The 26547-nt window shown below is 47.8% G+C and overlaps 1 protein-coding gene across 1 annotated transcript; it reads right to left on the reverse strand.

The window, feature by feature from the left end:
• LOC147108500 (meiotic recombination protein SPO11-like) lies at positions 1-26541 on the reverse strand. The gene is made up of 6 exons (XM_086005149.1): positions 26309-26541; positions 24016-24129; positions 18974-19062; positions 10186-10252; positions 2286-2394; positions 1-1320 (listed from the first exon to the last, which is right to left on the reverse strand). Exons 1-6 carry the CDS (start codon positions 26440-26442, stop codon positions 1159-1161), a joined length of 675 nt encoding a protein of 224 aa, XP_085861275.1. The 5' UTR covers positions 26443-26541; the 3' UTR covers positions 1-1158.
• Positions 26542-26547: the final 6 nt, after the last annotated feature.

Genomic DNA, 26547 nt, shown 5'->3' on the forward strand with positions numbered 1-26547 from the left:
CTAAGGGTCAATTTATCATAGCCAATCAACCTAACCCGCACATCTTTGGACTGTGGGAGGAAACCGGAGCACCCGGAGAAAACCCACGCAAACACGGGGAGAATGTGCAAACTCCACACAGACAGTCACCCGAGGCCAGATTCGAACCCGGGCCCCTGGCGCTGTGAGGCAACAGTGCTAACCACTATGCATCATCTCCTGCATCATCATTCCGTATGTTTCTGCATTTTCCCTATTCTCCTGCATCATTCCCTATGTTTCTGCATTTTCCCAATGCTCCTGCATCATTCCCTATGCAAAGGCCAACATTAATATGCTCTTCAGTCAAGTGATTTTCTGAGGTCTCCTATGAACCCTTATACCTAATTCCACCGGGGAAATGTCCAATTATCACCCAGTGCTGCACACATCCTTTTGTGTCTTCGCACAGTAGTTTGATCGTGAGACCATGATTTCATGAACGTGGCTCAGTCATCACCTGTTTTAGTCATGCATTTCATAAGAATTGGGGCATAATCTGCAGGGGATTTCCAGACCTATGCTGCTGTAGGGTAACTCAACGTCACCGACAAAGCCCATCACAAGTGTAATTGGAAGGTTTAAGTGTCAGGCAGCCCTGGAACATGAATTCTTAGCCAAGGGCTATCTCACTGTTGGGATGGAAGCAAAATAATAAAATCCCAAAAACCCAAAGTACAAAAGAGGTAGAGGGCAAATCATCTTACAATCAGGCGATAAATCACAGTATTTTTCACCGTCCTGTCTTGTGGTTATGTTCGATGGTTGTCCTAGAAATCATTAAGGCATTAGAGATGATTACACGGGAAGAGAACAACTTGAAGTCTCTTTGTTTTCTATTTTCTTTGCTCATAGACCCCTATTCGGGCATGAATCCTGCACCACAATTGCACTAGACCCTGGCTTCACATCCCTTATTGTCACTGAAACAATTTTGCTGCACATCACACTTTCTGCAATAAAAACTGCTACTTAACGAACTGTTGTTTAATTGACCTATATAATCCCTAAATCTTTTTATGGGAGATATCTGTACACTTAGGCATCACAACTATATGAGACAGGCTGGATGGAGCAGCGGATCTTTTCCTGTCCATCATTTTTGTATGTTCATCTGCTGATTTGTTGTTTTTCGGTCCCTTATTGTTTTTTCATTTTTTGTTGATCAAAGCTTGCAGACTGAGTTGGTAGGTCCTGAAATAAACCTGTACTTACAGTAGAATTGCAAGCACAGTTCACTCTGTTGCCATCTTCCTCAGTATAGCATAGATCACCCGCAATGCAGCCTTTAGAGGTAGAGAGCTAAAAAAAAGGGGGAAAAACTAATTTTATGAAAGACTTGCATTTATACAGCACCTTTCATGACCTCAGAACATCCCAAAGCACTTTATAGTTAACAAAGTACTTTTGAAGTGCAGTCACTGTTGTAATATAAGAACCATGGCAGCCAATTTGCACATAGCAAGGTCCCACAAACAGCAATGCGATAATAACCAGATAATCTGTTTTTATCATAAAATGTCTTTCATGAGAGCATAATTCTCACTTCCACTTTTTAATAATTTGAGTCAAAAAGCCGTGGGTAACTAATACTGCTCTAGGGATATATCTGTGCATCAGTGTACCCCAATGCTTGAATATACACCTTGGAGCTCTGCTACATTATGCTTGCATACACAACTGCAATTGTGTTCAGATATCCATTCATCCAAACTACAAGTAAATTACTGTACTGTATTCTCAAACTCCCTACACATGTAGGGAAAGTCTGACGTAAGCCTGTTTCCACAAAATTTACCAAATAGAGTTAGAAGGGATATAAAAACAGAAAATGCTGGAACTACTCAGCAGGTCAGGCAGCATCTGTGGAGAGAGAAACAGAGTTAATGTTTCAGGTCGATGACCCTTTGTCAGAGTTAAAAGGGGACTGGCCAGCTTTATGTCAAGAAACATGAACACTCAAACAGAGAATCCCTGCTGTATTCAGAACTTTCGATTGTTAGCTGCAGCCACGAGTTAATTTATTTCACTGGTTGCAAAATTACAGTTAAATGTTTCAAGAAGAAATTATTCCATAACCTGGGAGCCATCTCTGATAACCATTAGGCAGTTACCGAAGTTCTATAACTGAATTACTGCTCTCTACAGATGCCTTGATTGTCCTGCCACAAGGGTTCATTTCGAGATATATCCAGGTTTTCCTTATTTGTTAAATGTATATCACTATGCTTTGCAGGAAAAGGAATATGTGTGCTGTGAGTACTTACTATGTGAAGACATCTGCGTGGGACTTTTAGCATACAGCATATATCATTGATAATACCATCGAGTATGATCTGTGAGCCGAACAACTGTGTGTCATTGTAGTACAAGTCTCTGAAATAAAAATGACCAGACTGCTAACACAGGCAAGCTATGCATTGGTGACATAGTACAGCTCTTTTACCTAAGAAATGCTCTCAGGTTTTTCCAAGGTGGACATGCCTTCCTGAAAATGAGCTTGTGAAACTCAATCAGGCGCATCTTATTAATGCTATGGGGATCTCCAATGTCCAGATGTTAAAACAAAGGTAGGTTTAGTGGGAGCACTTTCAATCTAAACTACTTCCTTAACTTCGGTAACACCAAGTTAACACATAGAATGATTCTTAGCTAAAGTGGTGCACTGGTGCAGTGCTTTACAGCCACACCACACTCTGCCATGTTGAGGTAGGCTATAGGTTTTATGCTCATTAGCTTACAGATGCTGATTTCCTGGTCTCAGCCATGCTATGGGTAGGGTTGCCAACTCTAGTTAGATGTATTCCAGGAGGTTTTGTCACATGACCTCTCACCCCCAACTGTCCTGCCCCACGATTGGTCACCCAACATGTCCATCCTCACGGCACACTGCCTTCCCACGCCAATTTGAAAGCGAATAGATTCTCCATTACCTAACTGAATGATTCTTGACTGCCAGTCAAACAGCCTTCTTTCCCCAATCCAATATTTTTATAACTAATACAGAAGTGTTCAAAGAAAATGCAAAAAAAAATTGCAGCACTATCCAGGAGATGAATCTTTAATTCCTGGAGACTCCAGCATAATCCTAGAGGGTTTGCAACCCTAGTTATGGGAAGATTTGTCACACAGAGCTGTTCAAGTAGGAACCATTTCCATCTAACTAGCTCTGATGCTTCCCAATCAGTATGCACGACTGGAAAGGATACCAAACTGCATTACTTCCCAGGTAGAGCTACTAATGTGGACCTAAAGCTGGCATCATCTTCGCATCTCTAGGTTGGGTCTGGGGAGGGAAAATAATTACATTGAAATAACTCCAAGAAGGCAGGACTGCTTTGTAAATAATTTCCCTATCTAACCGAGGACTGCTGCAGATAGCCACAGCACCTCGCTGCTGCCCCAACTGAGATCAGCTACCTTAGCAAACCAGAGGTGAAACCTGGACCTTCCTGGTCTATGTGGCTCCATGTTACATCAGCAGCATTGAGCCACTGGGGGAGTACTGCCCACATCACTCCTGACCCCTGCTCATTTTTCTTGTAAAAACATTACACTTTTGTGCACCACAATATGGCAGAGAAATTCTCTGAAAAATACAGTTCACTTTGAAGTACCGTCATCTTTGGTCCCAACTACCCATCAGCATTTACACAGATCACACCCTCAGATTCTGGTTAGAAATAGCAAAGGAAATCTTCCCGCTGTGCCACTGCTAACACACGACCAGAAGTTCGACACCATCCAGGACAAAGCAGTCCTCTTAATCAGCAGCCCATCCACATTAAACATCCACTCCCAACCCAACTGGCACCCACAGGATACACTGCAGCAACTTGCCAAGGCTTCTTCGACAGCACCTCCCAAACCTGTGGCCTCCACCACCTAGAGGACATGGGCAGCAGGTACACCAACATCTCCATGTTACACACCATCCTGACTTGAACTATATTGTCGTTCCTTCATTGTTGCTGGTTCCAAATCCTGAAATTCCCTACCTAGCAGCACTGTGGGAGTAGCTTCACCACATGGACTGCAACGGTTCAAGAAGAAGGCTCACCACCATCTTCTCAAGGACATCTAGGAATGGGCAATACATGGTGGCCTTGCTAGTGACACCCATATGAATAAAACAAAAACATAGAGCAAATTTGTGCAGAGTCAAAGTGGATGAATCCATCAATCAATTTCCTGTGTGGGTTATAGTCTCGGGGGGAAAAATTCTGTTGCTTTGCACCACCCCTTAGTGCCCCAAGGGGGCGCAAAGCACCTAGCACCCGGGTGCGGCACCACTAACGTCTCCCGTGAAATTCAGCGGAAGGTTAGCGGCGGCGGTAGTGCCCTCGGCTCTGCGCCTCCGCCGATGATGTCATTGGCGTGCGCAGCACCCCGCTCGTGCCCCCGACCTACTGCCGGACGCTATGTCCGACAAGGTCAGTGTTAGATCCGTGTGTTAATGGAGACATGGAATGCAGGAGTTGATTTAACAAGTGTTTACTGAACAAAGTCTGGAGGTGAACTACCAACACAAGACGCTACACAGGCTTATATACCCGAGTGGTCACTACTGGTACTACAGTATACAGGGGCTTCAAAAACATAGTTCCTCGTAAAGGTACATACACTACAATTCCTCCCCTTTTAGATAAATAGTACATAACATTTTAAGTAATCATTAAATAACATTTTTAAAAGAACAATAATACACACATTTGCTGTAGTTAATCAATTACAAATTCAGTCTCTCTGCAGGCTTCCTGACTCGGTCCGGATAACGCCTCGGTGGTGCAGTAGGTTCTTTTGGCAAGGTCGATTCGGCTTCAATGCTAGTGTCGGGTTCATCTGGTTCCAGTATCACAGGATCGGAGGTAGATACTATGGGTATCTCTGCTTCATCACTAGGCGTATAGAGTTGTGGTGTAGGTTGTCCTTATTCGGATGACTCTATGATCTGGTCAGCATGGCGCCTTATTATGCTTTCTCCAATGTCCACGGTATACATCAGCGGTCCTAGTCGTGTGCAAATAGTTCCAGGCTGCCATTTCTCAGTATGGTAGTCCCGGGCCAAAACTGGTTGACCTATCTGGAAGGTTCTAGTTGGCCTTTCATTCATGCTTTGAAATTGCCGGTTCTCTACGTCCCTTCTGACGTTTGGCTTGACCAAATCCAGCCGGCATCTTAGTCTTCTATTGAAAAACATCATGGCGGGGGTTTGGTTTGTAACCACGTGTTGCATTCCTGTACGCAAACAAGAAGTTATCTACCTTATGTTGTAGATTTATGCCTTCATTGCCCATGGCCTTTATGAAGGTCTGGACAAACCTTTCAGCCAATCCATTGGTGGCGGGATGGTATGGGGCGGACATGTAGTGCTTAACCCCATTGTTTTTTAAGAACTTCCTGAATTCTTCGGATACAAATTGCGGTCCATTATCAGAACAGATCTGTTCAGGCAGCCCATTCCTGGCGAATATGGTCCTTAATACTGTGATGGTTTTTTCCGTGGTGGTGGAGGACATCTTTATTACCTCCGGCCACTTGGAGTGTGCGTCCACCGCGATTAAGAACATTTGAGTCCATAAATGGACCAGCAAAGTCGATATGTACCCTTTGCCATGGAGATGAGGGCCACTCCCATGGATGTAGAGGGGCTTGTGGTGGGGCGTTTTGGACCTTCTGGCATCCGAGACAGCTCTTGGTCATTTCTTCGATGTCTCCATCGATACCTGGCCACCACACAAACGCTCTGGCTAAGTTCTTCATTTTCACTCCACCCAGATGCCCCTCGTGAAGCTCCTTTAGCACTCTATCCTTGAGTTTGGGTGGAATCACCACTCTGGATCCACACATCAAGGTTCCTCGGCACACTGACAGCTGTTCTCTTCTTTGCGAGAAGGCTGGCAACAGTGGTTCGCCATGTGCTGGCCATCCCTTCACCGTTAAATCGTAGACTCGTGAGAGAGTCGGGTCACTTCGCGTTTCCTTTTCAATGGTAGAATTTGTCACCGGTAGACATTCCACGATGATCGAGTGGAATATCTCCACTGGGTCCACTGTAGGCGCCTCTTCCACCATTGGCAACGGTAGGCGCGATAACCCGTCAGCATTCCCATGCTGTTTTGTTCCTTTGTACTCTATGTCATATTGGTGTGCCCCTAGGAAAAGGGACCACATCTGTAGCCTTTGCGCTGTCATAATGGGAACGCCCTTTTTAGGGTTGAATATGGAGACGAGGGGTTGACGGTCAGTCAACAAGGTAAACTTTTGTCCGTGTAGGTAATGGTTGAATTTCTTCACCCCCACACCAGGCCGAGTGCCTCCCTGTCGATCTGGGCATAGTTACGCTCAGCTGAGTTCAATGAGCGTGACGCAAAAGCTATCGGCCGCTCCGAGCCATCAGGGAATCTATGCGATAATACCGCTCCCACGCCGTAAGGGGATGCATCGCACGCCAGTCTGATTGGCAGTGATGGGTTGTAATGAGCCAACACTTCCCTGGACGTGATCAAGCCTTTGCATTTATGGAAGGCACGTTTACAGTCTTCGCTCCATTTCCAAACTACTCCCGTTTGTAGCAGTGCGTTAAGCGGGTGCAGAACCGTCGACAAGTTTGGTAAAAATTTATGATAGTAATTTATTAATCCCAGGAACGACCTTAATTGTGAGACATTTTCAGGCGCTGGGGCCTTTACGACCGCTTCAATTTTTTCAGGTGACTTATGCAACCCTTCTTCGTTAATGACATGGCCACAATATGATATTTGTTTCTGGAAAAATTCGCATTTGGGGCGATTTGCTCGTAGGCCCCGTTCTCTCAGCCTCGTGAGCACCTGCTCCAAGTTGGCAAGGTGCTCGTTGTCGTTTTTTCCTGTTACAAGGATGTCGTCTAGGTAGCATTGAGTCCCCGGAATCCCTTCCAGGACTTGCTCCATAGCTCTTTGCCAGATAGCCGGAGCTGATGCCACTCCGAAAACCAGTCGATTGTACTGGTACAGGCCTTTGTGTGTGTTTATCGTGAGATACTTTTTAGAGGCCTCCTCAACCTCCATCTGTAGATATGCCTGTGCTAAGTCAATTTTGGTGAAACGTTTCCCTCCGGATAGTGAGGCGAAAATATCTTCTATCCTCGGAAGAGGATACTGTACCGTGTGAAGAACCGGGTTTACAGTCACCTTGAAGTCCCCACAGATGCGAACTTTTCTCTGTTCTTCAGATTTATCATTATTCAACGTTTTCTTCATGACCGGGACGATGGGTGTTGCCCACTCGCTCCAATCTACCTTGGATAACACGCCTGCTTTTTCCAAATTCTCCAGCTCTGCCTCGACGGCTGGACGAATTCTGTATGGCACCGGCCTTGCCTTAAAAAACTTGGGAATTGCCGCATCTTCCACTTTTATTGAGGCGGTGGCGCCTTTCAGGGTTCCTAGTTCCTGTTGAAACACTTCTTTGGCGTTAGCCAAGATGTCTTTTAATCGTCCAGGTATGACGTCATCATCGTTTTTTTTCTTACTGGTCACCGTCAGTGCCTGAATGGAGTGCCAGTCTAAACGTATCTTTCTGATCCATTCACGTCCCAACAACAGCGGACCACCATCTTGCAGAACGTATAAATACAACTTCTGTATTTCCTTGCCGTTGTATACAACAGGCACCCTTATTTTCCCTCTGGGGTATACTTTCTGCCCCATATATGTCTTCAAGACAATGGATGTGTCTTTCAAAGGTATATGCGGAAATAGCCGCTCGTAATCCCGTCGACTCATGACGGTCAGAGCTGATCCTGTATCTAGCTCCATTTTGAGTGGGGACCCCGCTATCGTGAGGGTAACCCAAATGGTCTGGTAATCTTCTTTGGCAATTACATTATGTAATTTGAGACAGCTTAGTCTCTTGTTTCCGGAGTCGCTATCGCTCTTCTGGTCTTCGGAGCTACTGTCCGTCATCATTTGTACCTTTCTGTACTTTTCCTTATTGACCTTTTTACTGTCAGCGGATTTCTTTCCAGATCTGCATACACGTGCAATGTGTCCCATCTTTCCGCATTGCCTGCATGCTTTGTCCTTGAACCAGCAGTCCTTCTGGTCATGGGTGGATCTGCCGCAGCGATAACATCTCTCGAAACCCCGTGTCATTTCATGGGTGCCGAAGTCCTGTGGCTTTTGCTGTATCTCTGCAGCTCCTCTTGCTGCTGCTTCGTATGATACAGCCACACTGAAAGCCTTGTCCAGTGTCAAATCTTTCTCAGAAAGTAGCCTTTTCTGTGTTCCTTCACTTAGGAGACCGCAGACGAATTTGTCTCGTAGAGAATCTGCCAGTCCTGCCCCGAATTGGCAGTGCTTTGACAGCTTTCGTAATTCGGTGAGGTAATCAGCGTTACTTTCATTCTTGTGCTGATACCTCCTGAAGAATTTGAATCGTTCCGCTATCAGCAGCGGTGTTGGGTTTAAGTCCTCCTGTAAGGTATCAACAATCTCCTTAAAATTGTTGTCCATCGGTTTGGCTGGAGTGATCAAGTTTTGTAACAGCCCGTATGTCCTTGCGCCCATCAGATTTAGAAGTACCGATGCCTTTTTATCATCCGCTACTTCATTCGCCTTGCAATATACCTCCACTCTTTCCACAAATGTGGTCCAATCTTCTATATCACTATCGAAAGCAGTAATATTGCCAGTCTTCGGCATCTTGAAAATCTAAAATGGCGCTTCCCGCGCTTTTCTTTCTTCCCCGCCGAGTTAAGATGGCGCCTCCCGCGCTTTCCCGCCGCTGCCGCTGCTGCCAACGCTGTTCTCCGTGGTTCCCGTTGCGACCTGCAGCTTTTCGCGGTATTTCTATTTTTTTTTATATATCGCTTCAATCGTTTCTCCGTTACTTGGAGAACCGTTCCCGTCGTGGAGCGGACCCTCTGGGACTTTTCCCTCCCTCTGCTCGGTCCGAACGCCGACCTGCTTTGCAGCACTGGCCGCGCCCTGAGTGCTCCACCCTCTCTCTCTCTTTGCTTCTGCTTCCCGACTCGCTGCCCGGCCCTGTTGCAGAGCCACCCGATTGAGCTCTAGCCCGCCGCAGCCCAGGAAGGATCAGTGCACTACCTGCCACCAGCCCGTTTAGCTGGGGAAACCACAGACTGGAGACCAAGCCTGGCCCTCGTTTTCGAGTTTCTTCGAGTCATTATTATTATTATTTTTTTGCTTTTGGCTTCGACCTTCGTCTGAGGAATCGATCCCCTTGAGGTGCTGCCGAATTGCAGGTAGGTTCGTTTCTAACTCGTCGCCACTGTTAGATCCGTGTGTTAATGGAGTCACGGAATGCAGGAGTTGATTTAACAAGTGTTTACTGAACAAAGTCTGGAGGTGAACTAACAACACGACGCTACACAGGCTTATATACCCGAGTGGTCACTACTGGTACTACAGTATACAGGGGCTTCAAAAACAGAGTTCCTCTTAAAGGTACATACACTACAGTCAGGGTGCTGTGTTTGCGGCTGGGGCGGCGCAAATGAAAGGGCAGGTACCGGGCGGCCATTTTGTTTGGGGCCGCCTGTCAGCACCTGCCCTCTCTTGCCTCCTCCTGCCGGGTGCCGGCCGCAATCAGTCAGCCCAGCACTCTTGTTGAGTGCCGGGCTCTTTTGCCGGCACCCTGCTCCCCAGTGGTCCAGCAGGGCCCCAGTGTGCGCTGCGTTAGGCCCCTCCCCTTTAATGAGGGGAAGGAGGCCTATAGTACCGCGACGCTACGTGCCGACGCACATGGCGCTGCTGCACGTTGTGCTGCAAATGGGAGCGCTCCTAGAGGGAGGGGGAGTGCTTCCAGTAGCACCCTGCCTCCTGCTTGGGGTGCTACCATTCAATTTCGGGCGCGGGGGTGCTAACTTTTTCGGGGTGCTAAAAGGAGCGCCCCAGCGAACTTAACCGCGACCCAATTTTCCCCCCTTGAAGTCATTAGCCCGTTTATTCTAATAGCACACGGAGGAATTTCAATTCCACAGATTGGGCTTATCGAGTAAAGTTGATATTGGTGCCCAACTTTTGTTTATATTGCCATGCCAATTTACAACAAATCATGGAGAGTAATATATATTGTGCAGTGAAAATTCCAGTATGGACATATATTTACTACCTCCTACGTCACACCTATATATTTATATATATCGTCTTAACATTCTGTCACCTTTTAGTTGCATAAGTATTGCTCTGTACCAACTTGTAGATCATCGACAGGGTCTTAAGTATTAGAGCTGCAAGGGAAAAAGCTATTAGTACCAGAGACTTTTGCCTTCAGAAACCTAGTGGTTCTGCCTGTGTCTTGCAGTGGTAAAAAACAGGCCAATGCCCACCGTTCCCCACACAATCACCTCCCAATCTCAGCTGTTATCAAGGGAAGGCACTCCAGACCATTCTTTCACACATTCTATTAGCTGGATAGAGAGCACTGACCTGGGAGCAGGATGCCTGGCAGCCTTATAATAATATTGTTTACACTTTTTTGCAGTTATTTCATATCAAAATATCTCAGTGCTTCGTGCATAAACAACAACATATTATATATACTATCTGAAGTGCCCGGCGGTGCCGAGGGTTTTTTGAGGGCATGTTGTTGTTGGAAGAGAGAGCGAGCGACTGGGGGGGAAGAGAGAGAGCGACGGGGAGAGAAAAGAGAGATGGGGGGGAAGAGAGAGAGAGGGAAGGAGAGAGAGAGGGAAGGAGAGAGAGACAGAGAGCGAAGGAGAGAGAGAGAGAGACAGAGGGAAGGAGAGAGAGAGGGAAGGAGAGAAAGGGGAAAGGGGTGGGGGAAGGGGGGGAGGGGGAGAGGGGGGAGGGAAGGGGGTGTGTGGGAGGGGGGTAAAGGGGGGGTGTGGGGGGGGAAGGAAGGGGGAAGGGGGGGAGAAAGGGGGGGGAGAAAGGGAGGGGGGGAGCCAGCAGACTCTCTCCCCTCTGCCAGTGTTGAGAGTTGCGCTGCCGGCGGCGGTTGGAGAAGGCTAGGCCCCGGGGCCTCGGGCACCCGCACTGACATGGCCCAGCCAAGCGCAGCGCCCCGGTCAGCCCGAGCTCCGCAGCCGCCGTTCGGCCGCAGGCCACAAAGCACCCGAGCCCAGCGCTGGCGATGGCTCCGCGGAGCTCCGTGCTGCCCCACCAGCCTTTAGAAAGATGGCGGTGGTGGCTACGCTCGGCTCAGACCCGCCCGGCCAGCCTTTAGAAAGATGGCAGCGATCGCGGGCCGCTTGTTGAGTGGGACGTGAGGTGCCTAGCTCGGGCGTGGCTGGGGAACAGAGGCCGAGGCTTCGAGGCCTGCAAAAACGGTGAAAGGTGGGAAAATTAATGAGGTTAGAGAAAATATTTACAAATTAATTAACTTTTTTTAAAAACAATTTAATTGTGTTTTAAAAGCAACTTTTTTTTTTGTTGGAAATGTAGATTTGAAAATAAACGCAGAAAGTGGGAAAAAGAAATGAAGAGTTAGGAATCAAGATGGCGGCCACTCACCTCAGCTCATAAGGATTAGGCCCGCCCACACATGCACCGATTGGTCAACCATCAGGTCACTGAACTGTAGGATTGGTCAATCATCATGTCACTCAACTCTAGGATGGCCCGCCCGCACACGCAATGAACCCGCCCCCATGACGCAGCGATTGGTCAACCGTCAGGTCGCTCGACTGTACGATTGGTCAACCTTCACGTCACTCAATGCTAATGAGCGGATAATGAGCGGAATTTTGAACTTTTTTGGATACCGTCTGAACAATTTTTGTCTGACCAAAAAGTAAATACGCTTATGACCATTCCGGAATCATAAGCTTTCTTTTGATATAACACATGTGTAGGTACGCTCTAAAACTTTTGAGTGTATAGAGGACATACAGACAGATGGAAGGACAGACACAGACAGACAGAAGAGCTCTTCTTTATATATATATAAGAAAGAAGTGTATATATATATAATAGCACCTGCAGAAAAATATTCCTAAGCATTTCCCAGAGATGTAATAAAAGAAATGGACACTGAGCCAAAGAAGGACAGATTAGGAGAAGTGACCAAAAGCTTAGCCAATGAGGGAGATAGGTTTAAATGATGGTGCTGAAGAAGGAAATGGAGAGGTGGAGATGGCTGAAACCAAGGCTGCCATTGGTGGGGCAAAGTGAGGAGATATGCACAAGAGGCCAGAATCAGAAGACTGGTGAGTTTGGGAGGGTGGGGTGAGGTTGTAGGGCTAGAAATTATAGAGCTAGGGTGGGGCAATTAAGGACAGCGTTTTGGGAGTACAAACAAGGCAAGGGAATACACAATGAATGGTAGGATCCTAGGAAGGCCAGAGGATCAGAGGGACCTTGGTGTGCATGTACATAGATCCCTGAAGGCAGCAGGACAGGTAGATAAGGTGGTTAAAAAGGCATATGGGATACTTGCCTTCATTAGCCGAGGCATAGAATATAAGAGCAGGGAGGTTATGATGAAGCTGTACAAAACGCTAGTTAGGCCACTGCTGGCATACTGTGTGCAGTTCTGGTCGCCACACTATATGAGGGATGTGATTGCATTGGAGAGGGTGCAGAGGAGATTCACCAGGATGTTACCTGGGCTGAAGCGCTTTAGCTATGAAGAGAGACTGGACAGGCTGGGGTTGTTTTCCTTCGAGCTGAGAAGGCTGAGGGGGGACCTGACTGAGGTGTACAAAATTATGAGGGGCATAGATAGGGTAGATAGAAAGGAACTTTTCCCCTTAATAGAGGGGTCAATAACCAGAGGGCATAGTTTCAAGGTAAGGGGCAGGAGGTTTAGAGGGGATTTGAGGAAAAACGTTTTCACCCAGAGGGTGATTGGAATCTGGAACTCACTGCCTGAAAGGGGGGTAGAGGCAGGAACCCTCACAACATTCAAGAAGCATTTAGCTGAGCACTTGAAATGCCATAGCATACAAAGCTACAGACCAAGTGCTGGAAAATGGGATTGGAATAGATAGGGCTTGATGGCCTGCGTGGACACGATGCTGTATAACTCTATGGGGGAGAAATTGGGTATAGCCCCGCTCGGGGCGCTAGAATTGGCGATGCGCAAATTTTATCGCCAGGCGCAACTTATCGCCACCTCCAGCGATATTGGGTTGCTGTGCCCCTGAGGGTGATTGCGGCGTTAAATCAGGCGCTGCACGGGACTCCTAAGGCGCTAACCTGCCGGCGGTACTCAATATCTGGGCGGACGGGCGCAGCGCAGGTGCTGTCAATAATCGATGACCACGAGACATGCAGGCACCGGCCAGCTCTTAAAGGGGCGGGTCATTTAGGTTCAGCAGCCAGACTCATCGCCCTGTAGGCCTCAATTTCGGCGCTGTGCAAACTGAGGCACTGCAAACTTTGACAAGATGGCGAGGGTGAGGCAGAGAGCGGAGCGCTTTTCCCAAAGGGCATTGGATGCTTTGGTTGATGCAGTGGAGCGCCGGCGAGCAGTGCTGTACCCTGACAATGGCAAGAGGCCTCCTCAGAACGAGTACCGCAGAGCTTGGAGGGACGTTTGTCAAAGAGTCAACTCCAGCAGCATCGCGCCCAGGACTCCTGTGCAATGCAGGAAGAAGTTCAACAATCTCACTCAGGTCGTTAGGGTGAGTGGCTTGTTGGCAATCTTCTTCATACCTCCCTCTGCACCTGACTTTATGGCCAGAGGGTGCGCGATGCCCCAATGGCCATCTGTCAGCCAGGACCCATGGCCCTTTCTGGGAACGCACACGCACATTCAATTCAGGGCATACTGTAAGGGCTGATCCACCATGGGGGGGGCATGAGATGACAACTCAGGGCATACTGTAAGGGCTGATCAACCATGGGGGGCATGAGATGACAACTCAGGGCATACTGTAAGGGCTGATCCACCATGGGGGGGCCGGAGATGACAGCTCAGGGCATACTGTAAGGGCTGATCCACCATGGCGGGGGATGAGATGACAACTCAGGGCAGCATGTTTCAGAACTTCCCATCCTTTCTCCTGCAGGGCAAGCTGGCCAGGAACCGGAGGGAACAGAATCGTACTGGCGGGGGCCCTCCTCAGCTGCAGGAACTGACGGACCTGGAGGAAAGAGTCCACCAGATTGCTGGTGGCCGGATGATAGGTCCTGTCACCACTGGAGCTGCCGATCCCATTGTGCACAGCGATGGTAAGGTCATCACTTTTTTGAACTCTCTCCTTCCACTTGTTCCTCCCACCAGCATGCTTTTTCAGCCTGGACCCATGTCAGAGCATCGCAGCACTCTTGCATCCCTTGCTACCACCCTGGCCTTTCGCTAAATCCACTCTTCAACCTCCCTGCTTTCAGATGCTGCATCACCAGCTCGGGAGCCGGGCCCTCAAGCTGCCACTGCCACTGACTCCGGAGGCGACGATCACGAGGAAGCCGGACCATCCGTCCCACCCTCAGGTGAGCCAGCCCATCTGCAGACTGGGGATAGTGCTTCCCTGGAAGGGAGCGGGGGGGATGGATCTGAGTAGGAACCAGTTGCAGGAACCAGTGGCCTCCAACAGCGCAAGTGGGGGAGGGAAGTTCGGGAGCCATCTCCCCGGAGGGCGCGTCAGGCCACGATGACTGCTGCACAGAGCGCAGAAGAGGTGCATTCCCTCACCGAAATGAGTGCCCAGGCTCGACTCAGGCACACTGAGCTGATGGCTGCAGTTGGAAGGATGCCTGAAGCCGTCGAGACACTGGCAAGGAGTGTGCAAGAGTTTGGGGCAGCACAGGAAAGGATTGTGCAGGACTTCGGGGCAGCCCTGGAAAGGAGTGCCCAGGGCTTCGGGGCAGCCCTGGAAAAGACTGCCCAGGGCGTCGCAACATCATTGGAAAGGACTGTCCAGGGCGTCGCGACATCACTGGAAAGGACTGTCCAGGGCGTCGCGACATCATTGGAAAGGACTGTCCAGGGCGTCGCGACATCACTGGAAAGGACTGTCCAGGGCTTCACTGCACTGGCACCTGCCACGCAGTCCCTCGCTGGCCTCATGCAGAGGCAGACTGAGGCCACACAAGCACTGACTGCTGCCACCCTCCATGGTTCAGGCAGGATTACCCGGGGCTCTTGCAGCACCACATCAGGCCAGCAATCTGTGGACCAGCCGATGGGTCCGCATGCTGCAGTGCTGCCCCGTCAGAGTGCCAGTATGTCGGCCGACCACGGAGCTGGTGTCCGCTCTCAGGATGTCAGCATTCCTGATGCCAACGCTGGCACGTCTCCACTGCAGCTGCCATCACCTGCAGGACAGACTGCTTCCACCCATGCCCAATTGGAGCAGTCAGCATCCGGCCCCTCCAAGCCCAGAGTGCGTCCAGGCCGTCCCTCAGGGGCATCAGCGCGTTCGGACAGTCAGCAGGCATCCCCCAGCCTTCATGCAGCCACTGGGGTCCCATTACAGAGGAGCTGCAGGGAGGGAAGGGGCCGTTCTCACAAGAGAAGTAGATCTCCATCAAAGGGGAAAGAGTAGAAGGAGCTGCAGAAACGTCCTATTTCTAGAAATCAAGGCCGTGGATGGTGGTCTGAATGTTAGTCATGTTTTGGATAGTCTCCCGGGTGTGCGAGGCACGTGTTCTGAATGTTACTCATGTTTTGGATAGTCTCCCAGGTGTGCGAGTCACTTATGTGTTAGTTTGTTAGTTAAGCTTTCAGTTGCCATTGCTTTGTCATGTTGGAAGGAAGCACAGTTTTCAAAATAAACAAAGAATTTTAATGTCATTGGCCATGTCTGCTATTTACAATCATTGTGGCCTTCATAGGCTTTGGGTTATCCGAATGGTTCCATTCGTGGTCTCCCAATGGCACCAAGCAGTCCGTGAGAGGGGCCTAGAACCGACTCCTTATCAGCCTCAGACAACCCTTCCACTTTCTCGGACCCTCCCGTCTTGGTCCTCCTCCTCCTCCTCCTCCTGCTCCTCCTACTCCTCTGCTGGTCCTTCAATGTCTGCTGGCATTGGCTGGGTGCGCAGGGTGGTGAGGTTATGGAGCATGCAGCAGACAACGACGAAGTGGGAGACTCTCTCTGGTGAGTACTGCAAGGCTCCTCCCGAATGGTCCAAACAGCGGAACCGCTGCTTGAGCACGCAGATTGTGTGCTCCACAATGTTCCTCGTCGCCTGATGGCTGACATTGTAGTGCTCTTCTGCAGGGGTGCTGGGCGTACGGAGCGGGGTCATCAGCCATGGGCACAGTGGATAGCCCTTGTCGCCGAGAAGCCAGCTTTCTGGGTGAGCCGGGGCCTCAAAGGTCAGCGACTGAAGTCTGACGCAGGGTGAAAGCGTCGTGGCTGCTGCCTGGGAACTGTGCATTGACCGCCAGGATCAGCTGTTGGTGGTCACAGACCAGCTGCACATTCAAGGAGTGGAACCCCTTGCGGTTGTGGAACTCCTCAGGATTCTGTACAGGCGCCCGCAAAGCCACGTGCGTGCAGTCAATGGCGCCCTGCACCATGGGGAAGTCCGCTATTGCCGCGAAGCCCTCTGCGCGCTCCCGCTGCTTCTCCGGTGTCATATTGAAGGAGATGTACTGATGCCGCCTTTTAAGTAGGGCATCTGTAACCTGCTGGATGCAGCTATGCACCGCAAACTAGGATATGTTGGCAATGTCCCCAGTTGCTGACTGGAAGGAGCCGGTCGCATAGAAATTCAATGCCACTGTTATCTTCACAGCCACCGACAGAGAGGTCCTGCACCTTATCTGCGGCTGCAGATCTTCCTGAAGCAGGTGGCACAGCTCAGTCACCACCTCCTTTCGGAATCGCAGCCTCCTAACACACTGCTCCTCCGACATGTTGAGGTAAGAGAACTGCTGCCTGAATACCCTGGCAGCGTAAGGTCTGGTGTGGTGATGTCTGTTGGCCCTCCTCCGTCTGGCCATTCCTGGCCCTCTCTCCCTCTGTCCCTGTGCCCTTTCAAGATGGTCGAGCAGCAGGACGTTCCCCTCCAAAGCAGCCCCCATAATAGGTCAGCAGAAATTAAAAAGGGTGTAAGCGCTCACCAGCAGCAGGGTGATGGTATGAAGGCTGAAGGTCCTCTGGCAGCGCTGGGTCAGTAGTGAAATGGCTCAGAGTTCAACTGTTCCAATCTGTGCAAATCACAAATAAGTTGTGCTCCCAAAATGGCTGCTGCTTTTATACCAGTGCAGTGCCCTTTAAATAGCGCCCCCCTAAGCCCGAGAGCCACTGGGGAACATTCCTGGAAGCTATCCTTATTAGCGCCGGGCGGAACAGAGGGGGGCGCCACTGAATTTCCAGTCCGGGGCGCCAAGAAGGCGTTGCACACTGAAATGACGTCATGATCTGCCTGCGCCCGGGCGCTAAGACTTAGCGCCGGCGCTAAAATACCACTCAATATGGCGAGAGGCGCTGGGTTCATTGCGCCCGCCCGAAATTTGGGTAACGCCCCAATTCTCGGCCTCTTTAGGCGCTAATCGCTGGCGCTAGCAACCGAATTTCTCCCCCTATGACTCTATGTTAATGCTTTAGTGTTAAGCACTAAAGAAGCGATTTAAACTCGAGGATGAGAATGTTAAATTTGAGGTGGCGAGGACAGGGACGATGGGTGAGCGGAACTTGGTGCAGGATGGGATATGGGCAGCAGAATTTTGGATGAGTTGAAATTGATGAAGCATGGAAGGCTGGACAGTAGACCAGGAATAGTTATGTCTGGAGGTGACAAAGGCAGGGATGAAGGATTCAGAGGCAGATGGGCTGAGGTAGGGATGGAGGTGGGTGATGTTACAGTGGTGGAAGCAGGTCTTTGTGATGGAGAGAATATAGTTTCAGAAGTTCAACATGGAGCCAAATAGGAGGCTGAGTTTGTAAACAGTCTGGTTCAGCCTGAGACAGTGGCCGGGGGGGGGGGGGGGTGGGTGGGGGGCGCTGAATCAGTGGTAAGGATAGTTTATTGAAGGGGCTGAAGACAATGGCTTTGCTCTTCGTAATGTTTAGCTGGAGGAAATTGTCGGACAAACAATCTCACAGCACAAAGGGAGTAGAAGAGTGGAGAGGTAAAGCTGGGGAGTCATATATATGGAAGTTGACTTCATGCCTGTGGATGACATTGATAAGGAGCAACATGTAGATGAGGGGGATTTTGGGGACAAGGATAAAGAATCTGTTTTTAATGTGCATTGATGATTATGTAGGCAAACTGGCAGCTATTATGTGCATAGCAAGATCCCACAAGATGAATGACCTGTTCATCTGTTTTTTGGTAGTATTTGTTGAGGTGCCTCAGGATGTTTTCCATGTCAAAGGTGCTGTACAAATACAAGTTGTTGTAGCTATGCCATATGGACCAGGAAGGCCAAAGGTTTGATCCCCATTCTGTGTTGAGTTAGCTGTTCTCATCTAAGGCAGTGGTAGGGTCACTGCAATTATAATCAGGGTCCCTGGAGAAATTCGGCAGATTCCCACTCCTGATCTCCATCAATGGACCGCTGAATCTGTGGACGTCAGTTGAAGACAGGGATAGGATGTGGCTGCAATGCATCTACTCTCATGATCAAACAGCCTGTCAAAATTCATCGCCAGGATCACACATGAATAATGGGAACGGCCAAGCTACCAGAGGGTGACTGATGCCCATGGAACATGAACCCAGCAAGGAGTCAACTACTGCCAGAGAAGGGGGGGGGGGGGGGGGGGGGGAGAGGGAAACTGGCAGAAAATAATTGGTCAGAAAAGTTTAAAACATCACTTCAGAATATCTATTAATATTTACAATATTTACTTGTAGATTTATTGCACACTTTATTCCAATTGGGATCCATTATTGTGCACATGGAAACTGCTAGTGCATTCTGAATTAGTCTTGCTTAACACTAAAGCATTAACAGTTATGCTGTCATTAATTGCAACTTCATCAAGAAGCAATTTGCACTTAGTCACCAGACAATTCTACTGTATGTATATGTTAAATACAAAATATTTATATGAGCAGCAATCACTGAAATAATTACTTACCAAACCTATGGATTGATTTGGAGCATTCACACTTCACTTTGCTCATAGTGCAATCAGATACCATCTGTAAACCCACATTGTCGTCAAACCTGCCAATATGCAAAATGTAACATTAGGTGTTGCTTTTTATTAATGCTTCCTTTTATTAGCCTCCTCTGATGACTCCCCATGCTGCACACCTTTTCAGGCCAAAAAGTCAAGCTTCTTGCCTTTTGCCAATCGCAATGTTTAATTGCCTCCCCCTTCCTCTTCAGGCGAGGATGTTTTTGGTTTCTGTTCAGTGCCTCCTCATGGTGGAAGATAGTAAAATAAGAATCTTATCATATGGAGATTCACCACTATATGGTGCAACTTGTTGAGACAGTATAACAGATCAAGGTGTCTAAACTGCAGCCCGTGGGGCACATGTCATCCACAAGTCCTGGTCCTTGAAGCCTATGCAACTTAGTCCAGTTTGCACTTCGATTTCGTATTTGCAGGTTTATCTTGTTTGAATTTTGTGAGTTGCAGTTTTGAAAAGGGCTGTTCTTGGTGCTGTTGCCTTATTGGTGGATAAATCCTAAATTAGAGTTGTTAGTACTTGTAATTTAAGATATGCAAATGAATGGGAACATAGATTTAAATTTTCTACGTGTTCCCGAGGCTCTGAGGTTCAGTGTAGGTATTGCAAAGACAAAAAGCTTGGTTGCCCAATTATAAATAGACAATGTGGAGGAACAAATATTTTTTATTTCTATGTGGGAAGTTGGGACTCCCATCTGAACCCAGCAGGAATTATTACCTGGCCGGCAGACAGCAGCTGGAATTCGAGCGCAGAAGGCCGCTGCCAGGGACCCAAAGAATAGTTCCCCTGACTTAATGTAAGTGATGAGTCTGAAGTTGATCACAGTTGGGGATAGAAGCCCAGGGCAGGGGAAGCCCAAGGTTTCCTTGTGGAGCCCTGAAGAGCACTCCTCTTCTTAGACCTCAAGGAAACCATAAAATAATTTAAAATACTGCCGTCCCTGGGCCTCTTATGGCCCAACTCCTACTTGTCGCCAGGTTTCACAGGCGGGTTCAGTACTGTGCGTGACGTGCGCGATCCGGAGTAAAAATCACATTGGGGGTCCTAATTGCATCAGATTGGCAATGTTCTGACAGGTGCAAGGAGCAATTGATAGAACACCTAGCAATCAAAGCCCCATACCACAACCTCAATTTCATTAATAGGAAAGGGTTTAATTTAATAGATGTCCAGTGAGTGTGCGATGTCAATCACCTTACATTGCACATCAATGCCTGCAACCAGAAAGCTGTCATGATCTTTTATCATGCAGTAATTCACCATTCTTGATGTATTAGAACCATGTATCAAGTTGGTTGATTGGTGATCAGAGATAACCCTTGCAGTCATGGCTTATGAATCCAGTAAGTCATCCAGAGAGAAAGGAGGAGAAGAAATATAATGTGGTCCACGGGGCTATATGAATTTTAATAGAACCCTGCATTACAGCCCAGCAAGGGTCTCCAAAATCATTGTCACTTGTTACATTCTGCGTAATATTGCAGGAGATGATAATGATGAAGAAATGGAAGCAGGTTCTCCATCATCACATCAGGAGAAGGGTGCACAGAAGGAGGAGGTTGAGCAGGAGAGCCATCGACTTACAGCTAGAGAAAGGAGGCAGGAATTGATAGCTGAGTGCTTTTAGCAAATAAAAGTTGAGAACTGAATAAAATTCCCCTTCTGCCTGTACTTCTACCAACTGCCTCACAAAGACCTGCATTCCTAAAGGCTTCTATACCATGCCTCCATAATACATAAGTAATACTCTCACATCATCATCCAAGTCCGCTAAGTTGTGAATATCTACAGAAATGAATTCTGAAGTCTATATGGTTCGTCTCCACTGCCTGCATTGGAGATCAGTGCTCCCAAATCATGGCTCTTTTGAAGACTGGGCCTCTGAGATCTGCGTCCCTAGGCTCCTCAGGCAAGGGAAGTTGTTTCTCCACACTCCATGCAAGAACATCACTCTTCCTCTCTTCCACTCCCAGCTCCTAATGCTCATTAGTGCACAGAGCTTCACCCAGTAAAAAGCTTTCTGACTCTAACTACTTCTTCTTGAGTGGGGGTGTATCTGGACTGGTGCTGGGACAGGTAGAATACCATGATGGAATTGGTGATGAATCAAAGGATCTTGATGAGCTCGTCCATTCCTCTGAGTGGCTGGCGTCTTTCTTCAAGATCAAAGAGACAGAAGCTTGTTTAGCTCTGTAAACACATGACTCCTTGAAGAAATAGCAGTTGAGAGCATTGCCATTGCTCTACTTTGACAAACCACATTAAGTTCAAATAACCTGTGCTCCTCCTTGCCCTGCCTTATGTTCTGCCCTCGCAACGCGTGGCTATGCAAAGCTAGACAGATAGCGAACAGCTTGAGATCTTCCAATAAAATCACAAGGCTTGACTTTTCTTGTAACGCTTTACTGAAAGATTTCTTATTTTGTAAAACTGAAATACAACACAGAAATGGAAGCACACATTAGTATACAAGCGCATAACTGATATGTATACACAAATTTAGGTACGCCTGAGCAACACAGTACATTTAGTAAACTGGGAGGCATTCTCTTTAAATTAGCCCTGTACATAGTGTATCAAAATACAGCTACTAGTTAATCAGCTAGACAGAGAAAAGTTACAACTAAACATTTTCTACAACATACAGTGCACATTAATAATCTATAGCATTCTAGAATACTTACAGACAAACAATTTCCAAGACTCAAGCGTGGGGACAATACAACTGCTCGGAGCCTGTGCTGCTGTAGGAGCACCGTGGTGTAGGTCTGTGTCCCAGCGAGGACTCCACGAGGACTACGTAGCAGTCCTGTGGGGAGCGTGATGACCTCATCATGCTCGGTCGCGTTGTCTGCGCTTGGGGCGTCACGTGATGCGTGTGGTCGCGTTTCTGGCCGTTGCGTCGCTGGCCGTTGGGGCCAAAGTCGGGAGCGGGAGCTGGAGGCCAGGCTGAGCCGGTGCTTGCCGCGGGAGCGGCGATAGCGGCGCTCCCGGCGGCTGATCAATGCGGCCTAAGACGCTAGGCCGGGCTGTGCCGGCGGCCTTCTGGAGGGCCGAGTCGGGCCGGCAGCCGCCTCACGCATGTCACGTCGTACGTGCCGTGACGTCAGCACGCTACGTCGTACATGACGTGACGTCAGCACGCTAAGGCGCGTCTTAAAGGGGCAATGGCCCTAAAAGGTAAGTTAAAGGGGCAACGGCCCCAACAGGTAGGTTATACATATATAAGTAAGTTAAATACATAGTGAGGTTAAGTTAGAGGGAGAGGCAGCACAGTGATGAATCGAAGGATCTTGATGAGCTCGTCCATTCCTCTGAGTGGCTGGCGTCTTTCTTCAAGATCAAAGACACAGAAGCTTGTTTAGCTCTGTAAACACATGACTCCTTGAAGAAATAGCAGTTGAGAGCATTGCCATTGCTCTACTTTGACAAACCACATTAAGTTCAAATAACCTGTGCTCCTCCTTGCCCTGCCTTTACCAATTTGATCTTGGCAACTTGCCTCCTATGTCCCCACCTTCTATAAGCCTCTCCTGTTTGTCTGTCTACAAAGCTTTCAAAAAGTTTTGAAGATTGGTGTTCCTCCTCCAGTTATAGTGTGTTTGCACTGGTTATGTGCTACCTTTTTCTTTGCAAAAACAGAGTACAGTATTGGAGGAATCGGACTGACATTCACACTTTCCACCCAGGTATGTTTGTATCTGCGTATGTGTCTCATTGTCCCATATAAACCTCCCCAGGTCACTCGAGCCCCAAACCTATATCTCTCTCTCTCCCCATATGCCCTCTCTTGAGCTCATCCTGTCTATCAGACCCACCTCCCAATCCCTTGACCCATTCCCAATTAAGTGCTGACCACCTAACTTCCCTTCCTGACCCCCTATGCTATGTGATATTGTAAATGGTTCCCTCTTCTCAGGCACGGTCTCCCTCCTTTCCAAATTTACCATCATCATCCCACTCCTCAGAAAAAAACACCCTCAAACCCTCTCTTGCCAACCACCGCATCATCTCTAAATTCCTTGAATGTGTCATCGCCAATGTCCCCTCTAAGCTGCTCGGCCACGCAGCCCAGGACCAGCTTTTCAAAAGTGAAATTTCACCTATTCGCAAAACTTTGACTGGGCCGCGCAACCTGTTAAAGGAACTGCGCACTCAAAAAAAAATGAGAGAGAGAGAGGAAACAGGAAGCTTAAATACAGGCCAGAGTGGTCACATGACATAATTATTCAAATGAGACAGGAAACAAATACTTTAACACACAGGTGAGGCCAGAGGCAGAGGACAAAACCAAACAACTTTATTAACTAGCCTAATTACTCTGATGAGATCAATTACTCGAGAAACAGGTGAGGAGAGGGGCCCAGAAGGCACGGCAGCAGCGCACCGAGGCCTCAAAAACCGCCCTCAGGTGGCGAGCAGAGGGAAGTGCCGCTGAAGCCGTTACAGATGGTGCATTTTCCCTCCCCCATTCTTCTTCACCTCTGCATCCTTCGACACAGTCAACCACACCATCCTCCTTCAACGCCTCTTCTTCGTTGCCCAGCTTAGTGTAACTGGCCTCGCTTGGTTCCACTCTTATCTACCTGATTGTAGCCAGAATATCTCTACCAATGGCTTCTTTTCCCTCACCTCGAGAATCCCCAAAGATCCAAGCTCCATACCCTCTTCCTCAATAGCAGGCTGTCTGTATAGATTATGACCCTATAATTAGACTCTAGTACTGATATTCTCCATATATTGTACAAATTTAATTTTACTTTTGATTGCATTTCTAAAGAAAAAGTAATTAGTTCAGAAAGTGTTTACTGCAAAAAAGTGGCTTATAGATTAGAGCTCCTTCAGTACAAATATTGATGGTTTTATTGGCAGAAATCCAAAATCAGTGGGACTTGCTTCACTTCTGAGATAGGACATTTCATGTTACAGATGTGCATTTAATACTTGGTGAATCGCATGAATAATAATAAAAACATACCGAATATTTTCCCAGGATGATCTTTTATCGAAAGTGATAACTGGGGCCTCCCCTTTTGCAAGATACGCGAGTGTCTCTTCGATGACGTTTTCAATTGCTTTAAGAACATCAGAACTGAAAGAGCGGTGACATTAATTAAAAGCTTTACTGTACAGAAACGAAACTCAACAAAGAAATTGGCATACTGAAATTGGAATGCTGTAAGCAAGGCATGACAACTCAAAAGTGCTAACTAGTGTATTGTCAAGATCTTATATGAAGAATCAGTTCTGTATTCCATACTGCACTACTGCGCATTCTGTGATTAACTGACATTTAAATTAGAAATAAGATATTTAGTTACAATGAGCTCAGTGGAGGGCATTTTGATACTCTTAATGTCACGTCAGTTGTGTGCCATTTCTCTCTAGAAGTGAGTGGTAATCTCCTGACTCAATTGTGCAGAATTATGTTAGGCAATAAAATCCATGTTTAGTCAGTCCTGAGGAATATAGGATTAAACTAACTTACCATTGCTGAGCTTTGTACCTATAACCAGGATTGCTGGAGTAATACCATGGGGTTGATTTGTCTTGCCTTGATTTCAGTCTAACTTTGAAAGTAACTAGCTTGCTTGAAAGAATTACAACTGCTTCAACATTCAATTGCTTTCCAAATGCAGTCTTATATTAAGTTAAAATAATCTGTTACATATTGGAATCAAGTACCCCTGAGAAGGAACATAAGGACTGATGGATCACACCTCATTTTACATCCACATGCTGAAATCATCTGTTTTTAAGAGTGGGTAACCCATAAACATTGTAAGAGAGAGGACCTGTTCCACCTAATCTGACACGAGGAGCTTGCCCTATGAATCACAAGAGGCCATGTAAAGTGTGCATGAGGGAGAGTTTGGTGGCTTTGTGCCATTCCAACAAGTGTTCTCTTCAATGATTCCTTGCTTGCCCTTCCAGCTCACTCACTCAGTAACATGATGGCCTGAGAGCTCAGCAGCAATATGCCACTATTGGCCTTCCCACTGTGCACAGAAGTTTGCTCCAAATGCTCCATGCTTATATATGCTCCTTTTCTCTGTCTGCAAGGGCCTCCCAATGATAGCTCTCCTAAAAGAGATGAGCACGCTACACGTACATTGATCAAGCACCCAAGACCTCGCAAACACCAGCTCACATTCTTTCATTAAAAGTGGTTAATTTGGTATTGAAAAATATGGAAAAGAATCAGTGGAGTGCAAATACACAGATCATTAAAAGTGGTTGCACAAGTAGATAAGGACCATGAAAAGGCAAATGGAACCTTTATATTTGATCTAGAGTCATAGAATACAAAAACAAGGTTATGTTGAACATGTATAAGACCTTAATTAGGCCACAGATGGAATACTGTATAGTTTTGAGGACTTTCAGGATGGACTAAAACAATAGAAAAGGTGCAATGTAGATTCACTAGGATGCTACCAGGTACAAAGGGCTACAATTATGAAAATAGATTTGAGAAGTTAGGGCTTCTTTTTAAAACTAGAGTTGAGAAGGTTAAGGGGTGACTTGACAGAGGTCTTCAAGATAATGAAGAGTTATGATAAGGTAAATAGAAATAGATTGTTTCTACAAGTTGGCAAGTGTCACATGTCAGGATTTTTTTGACCATTTTCCCAGACAGATGGAAAAAAGTTACTTCTAATGCTGGACTTTTAAACGCAATGTGTATTCTCCCCAGTTTTTTTTTTAAAGGCTCCTTGAAAAAAGATGCTTAATTTAGTAACTGGAAGTTACTTCTTCCAAAGACTAAACAATAAGCAATATGTTAGTTTGGGTGGTCAGAAAGACACCTCTCACCATTGTGTTGGAAAACTCTTTGATCTCTGTTGCTCTGTTAAGGGGCCTTTTTGACTCCAGAGAGGGGCTTTCAAAAATAGAACTTAAGACACCAAAAAGGCAGCCAGGTAGCAAAAGGGCTGCGAGGAGATTTGAAAGACAGGAAACTGCAGACAGGACTGGAGGACAGAACGCAGAGGTGTTAAAGTCAAGATGACCCACCACAGTAAATTACTGCTACTGACAACGCATTGGCAATAGTGGTTTTTAACCTAACTATAAACCCTAAACATAAACTCTGACCCTAACCACTAATAACCCTAATCCGAACCCCAACCTCTGGGGAGGGCTGCGGTGTCGAGTATTGTGGCATCAACGATTATGCAGATCAGCGGCGTGCCAATTTGAAATGAATCAGAGGGGATATTGAGGAGGAAGACCTGCTGTGGGCCCAGACCCCAGGCCCAGACCCGTACCAGCTCAGTGGCTCCGCCCGCACCAGCTGCTGCCCAGCGCCGCGATGCTCGGTCCCCGCCCGCAAAGACTGCAGCAGAATCGCTCGATGCCGTTCCACCGCCCCGAACTCAGCGACTCGAACGAAGCCCTCCATGGCCGACGGCTATCCGGGCGGTGACAGCGCCAGGCTCACGCTGCCCGCCACGGTCACTCCGCCTGCGCACCAGCTGCGCCTGCGCGGAACTGCCCGGGCCGCGCG

This window comes from Somniosus microcephalus, chromosome 13, assembly GCF_052327205.1.
Source record: "Somniosus microcephalus isolate GS21.2 chromosome 13, FLI_Smic_1.0, whole genome shotgun sequence".
NCBI lineage: Eukaryota > Metazoa > Chordata > Chondrichthyes > Squaliformes > Somniosidae > Somniosus > Somniosus microcephalus.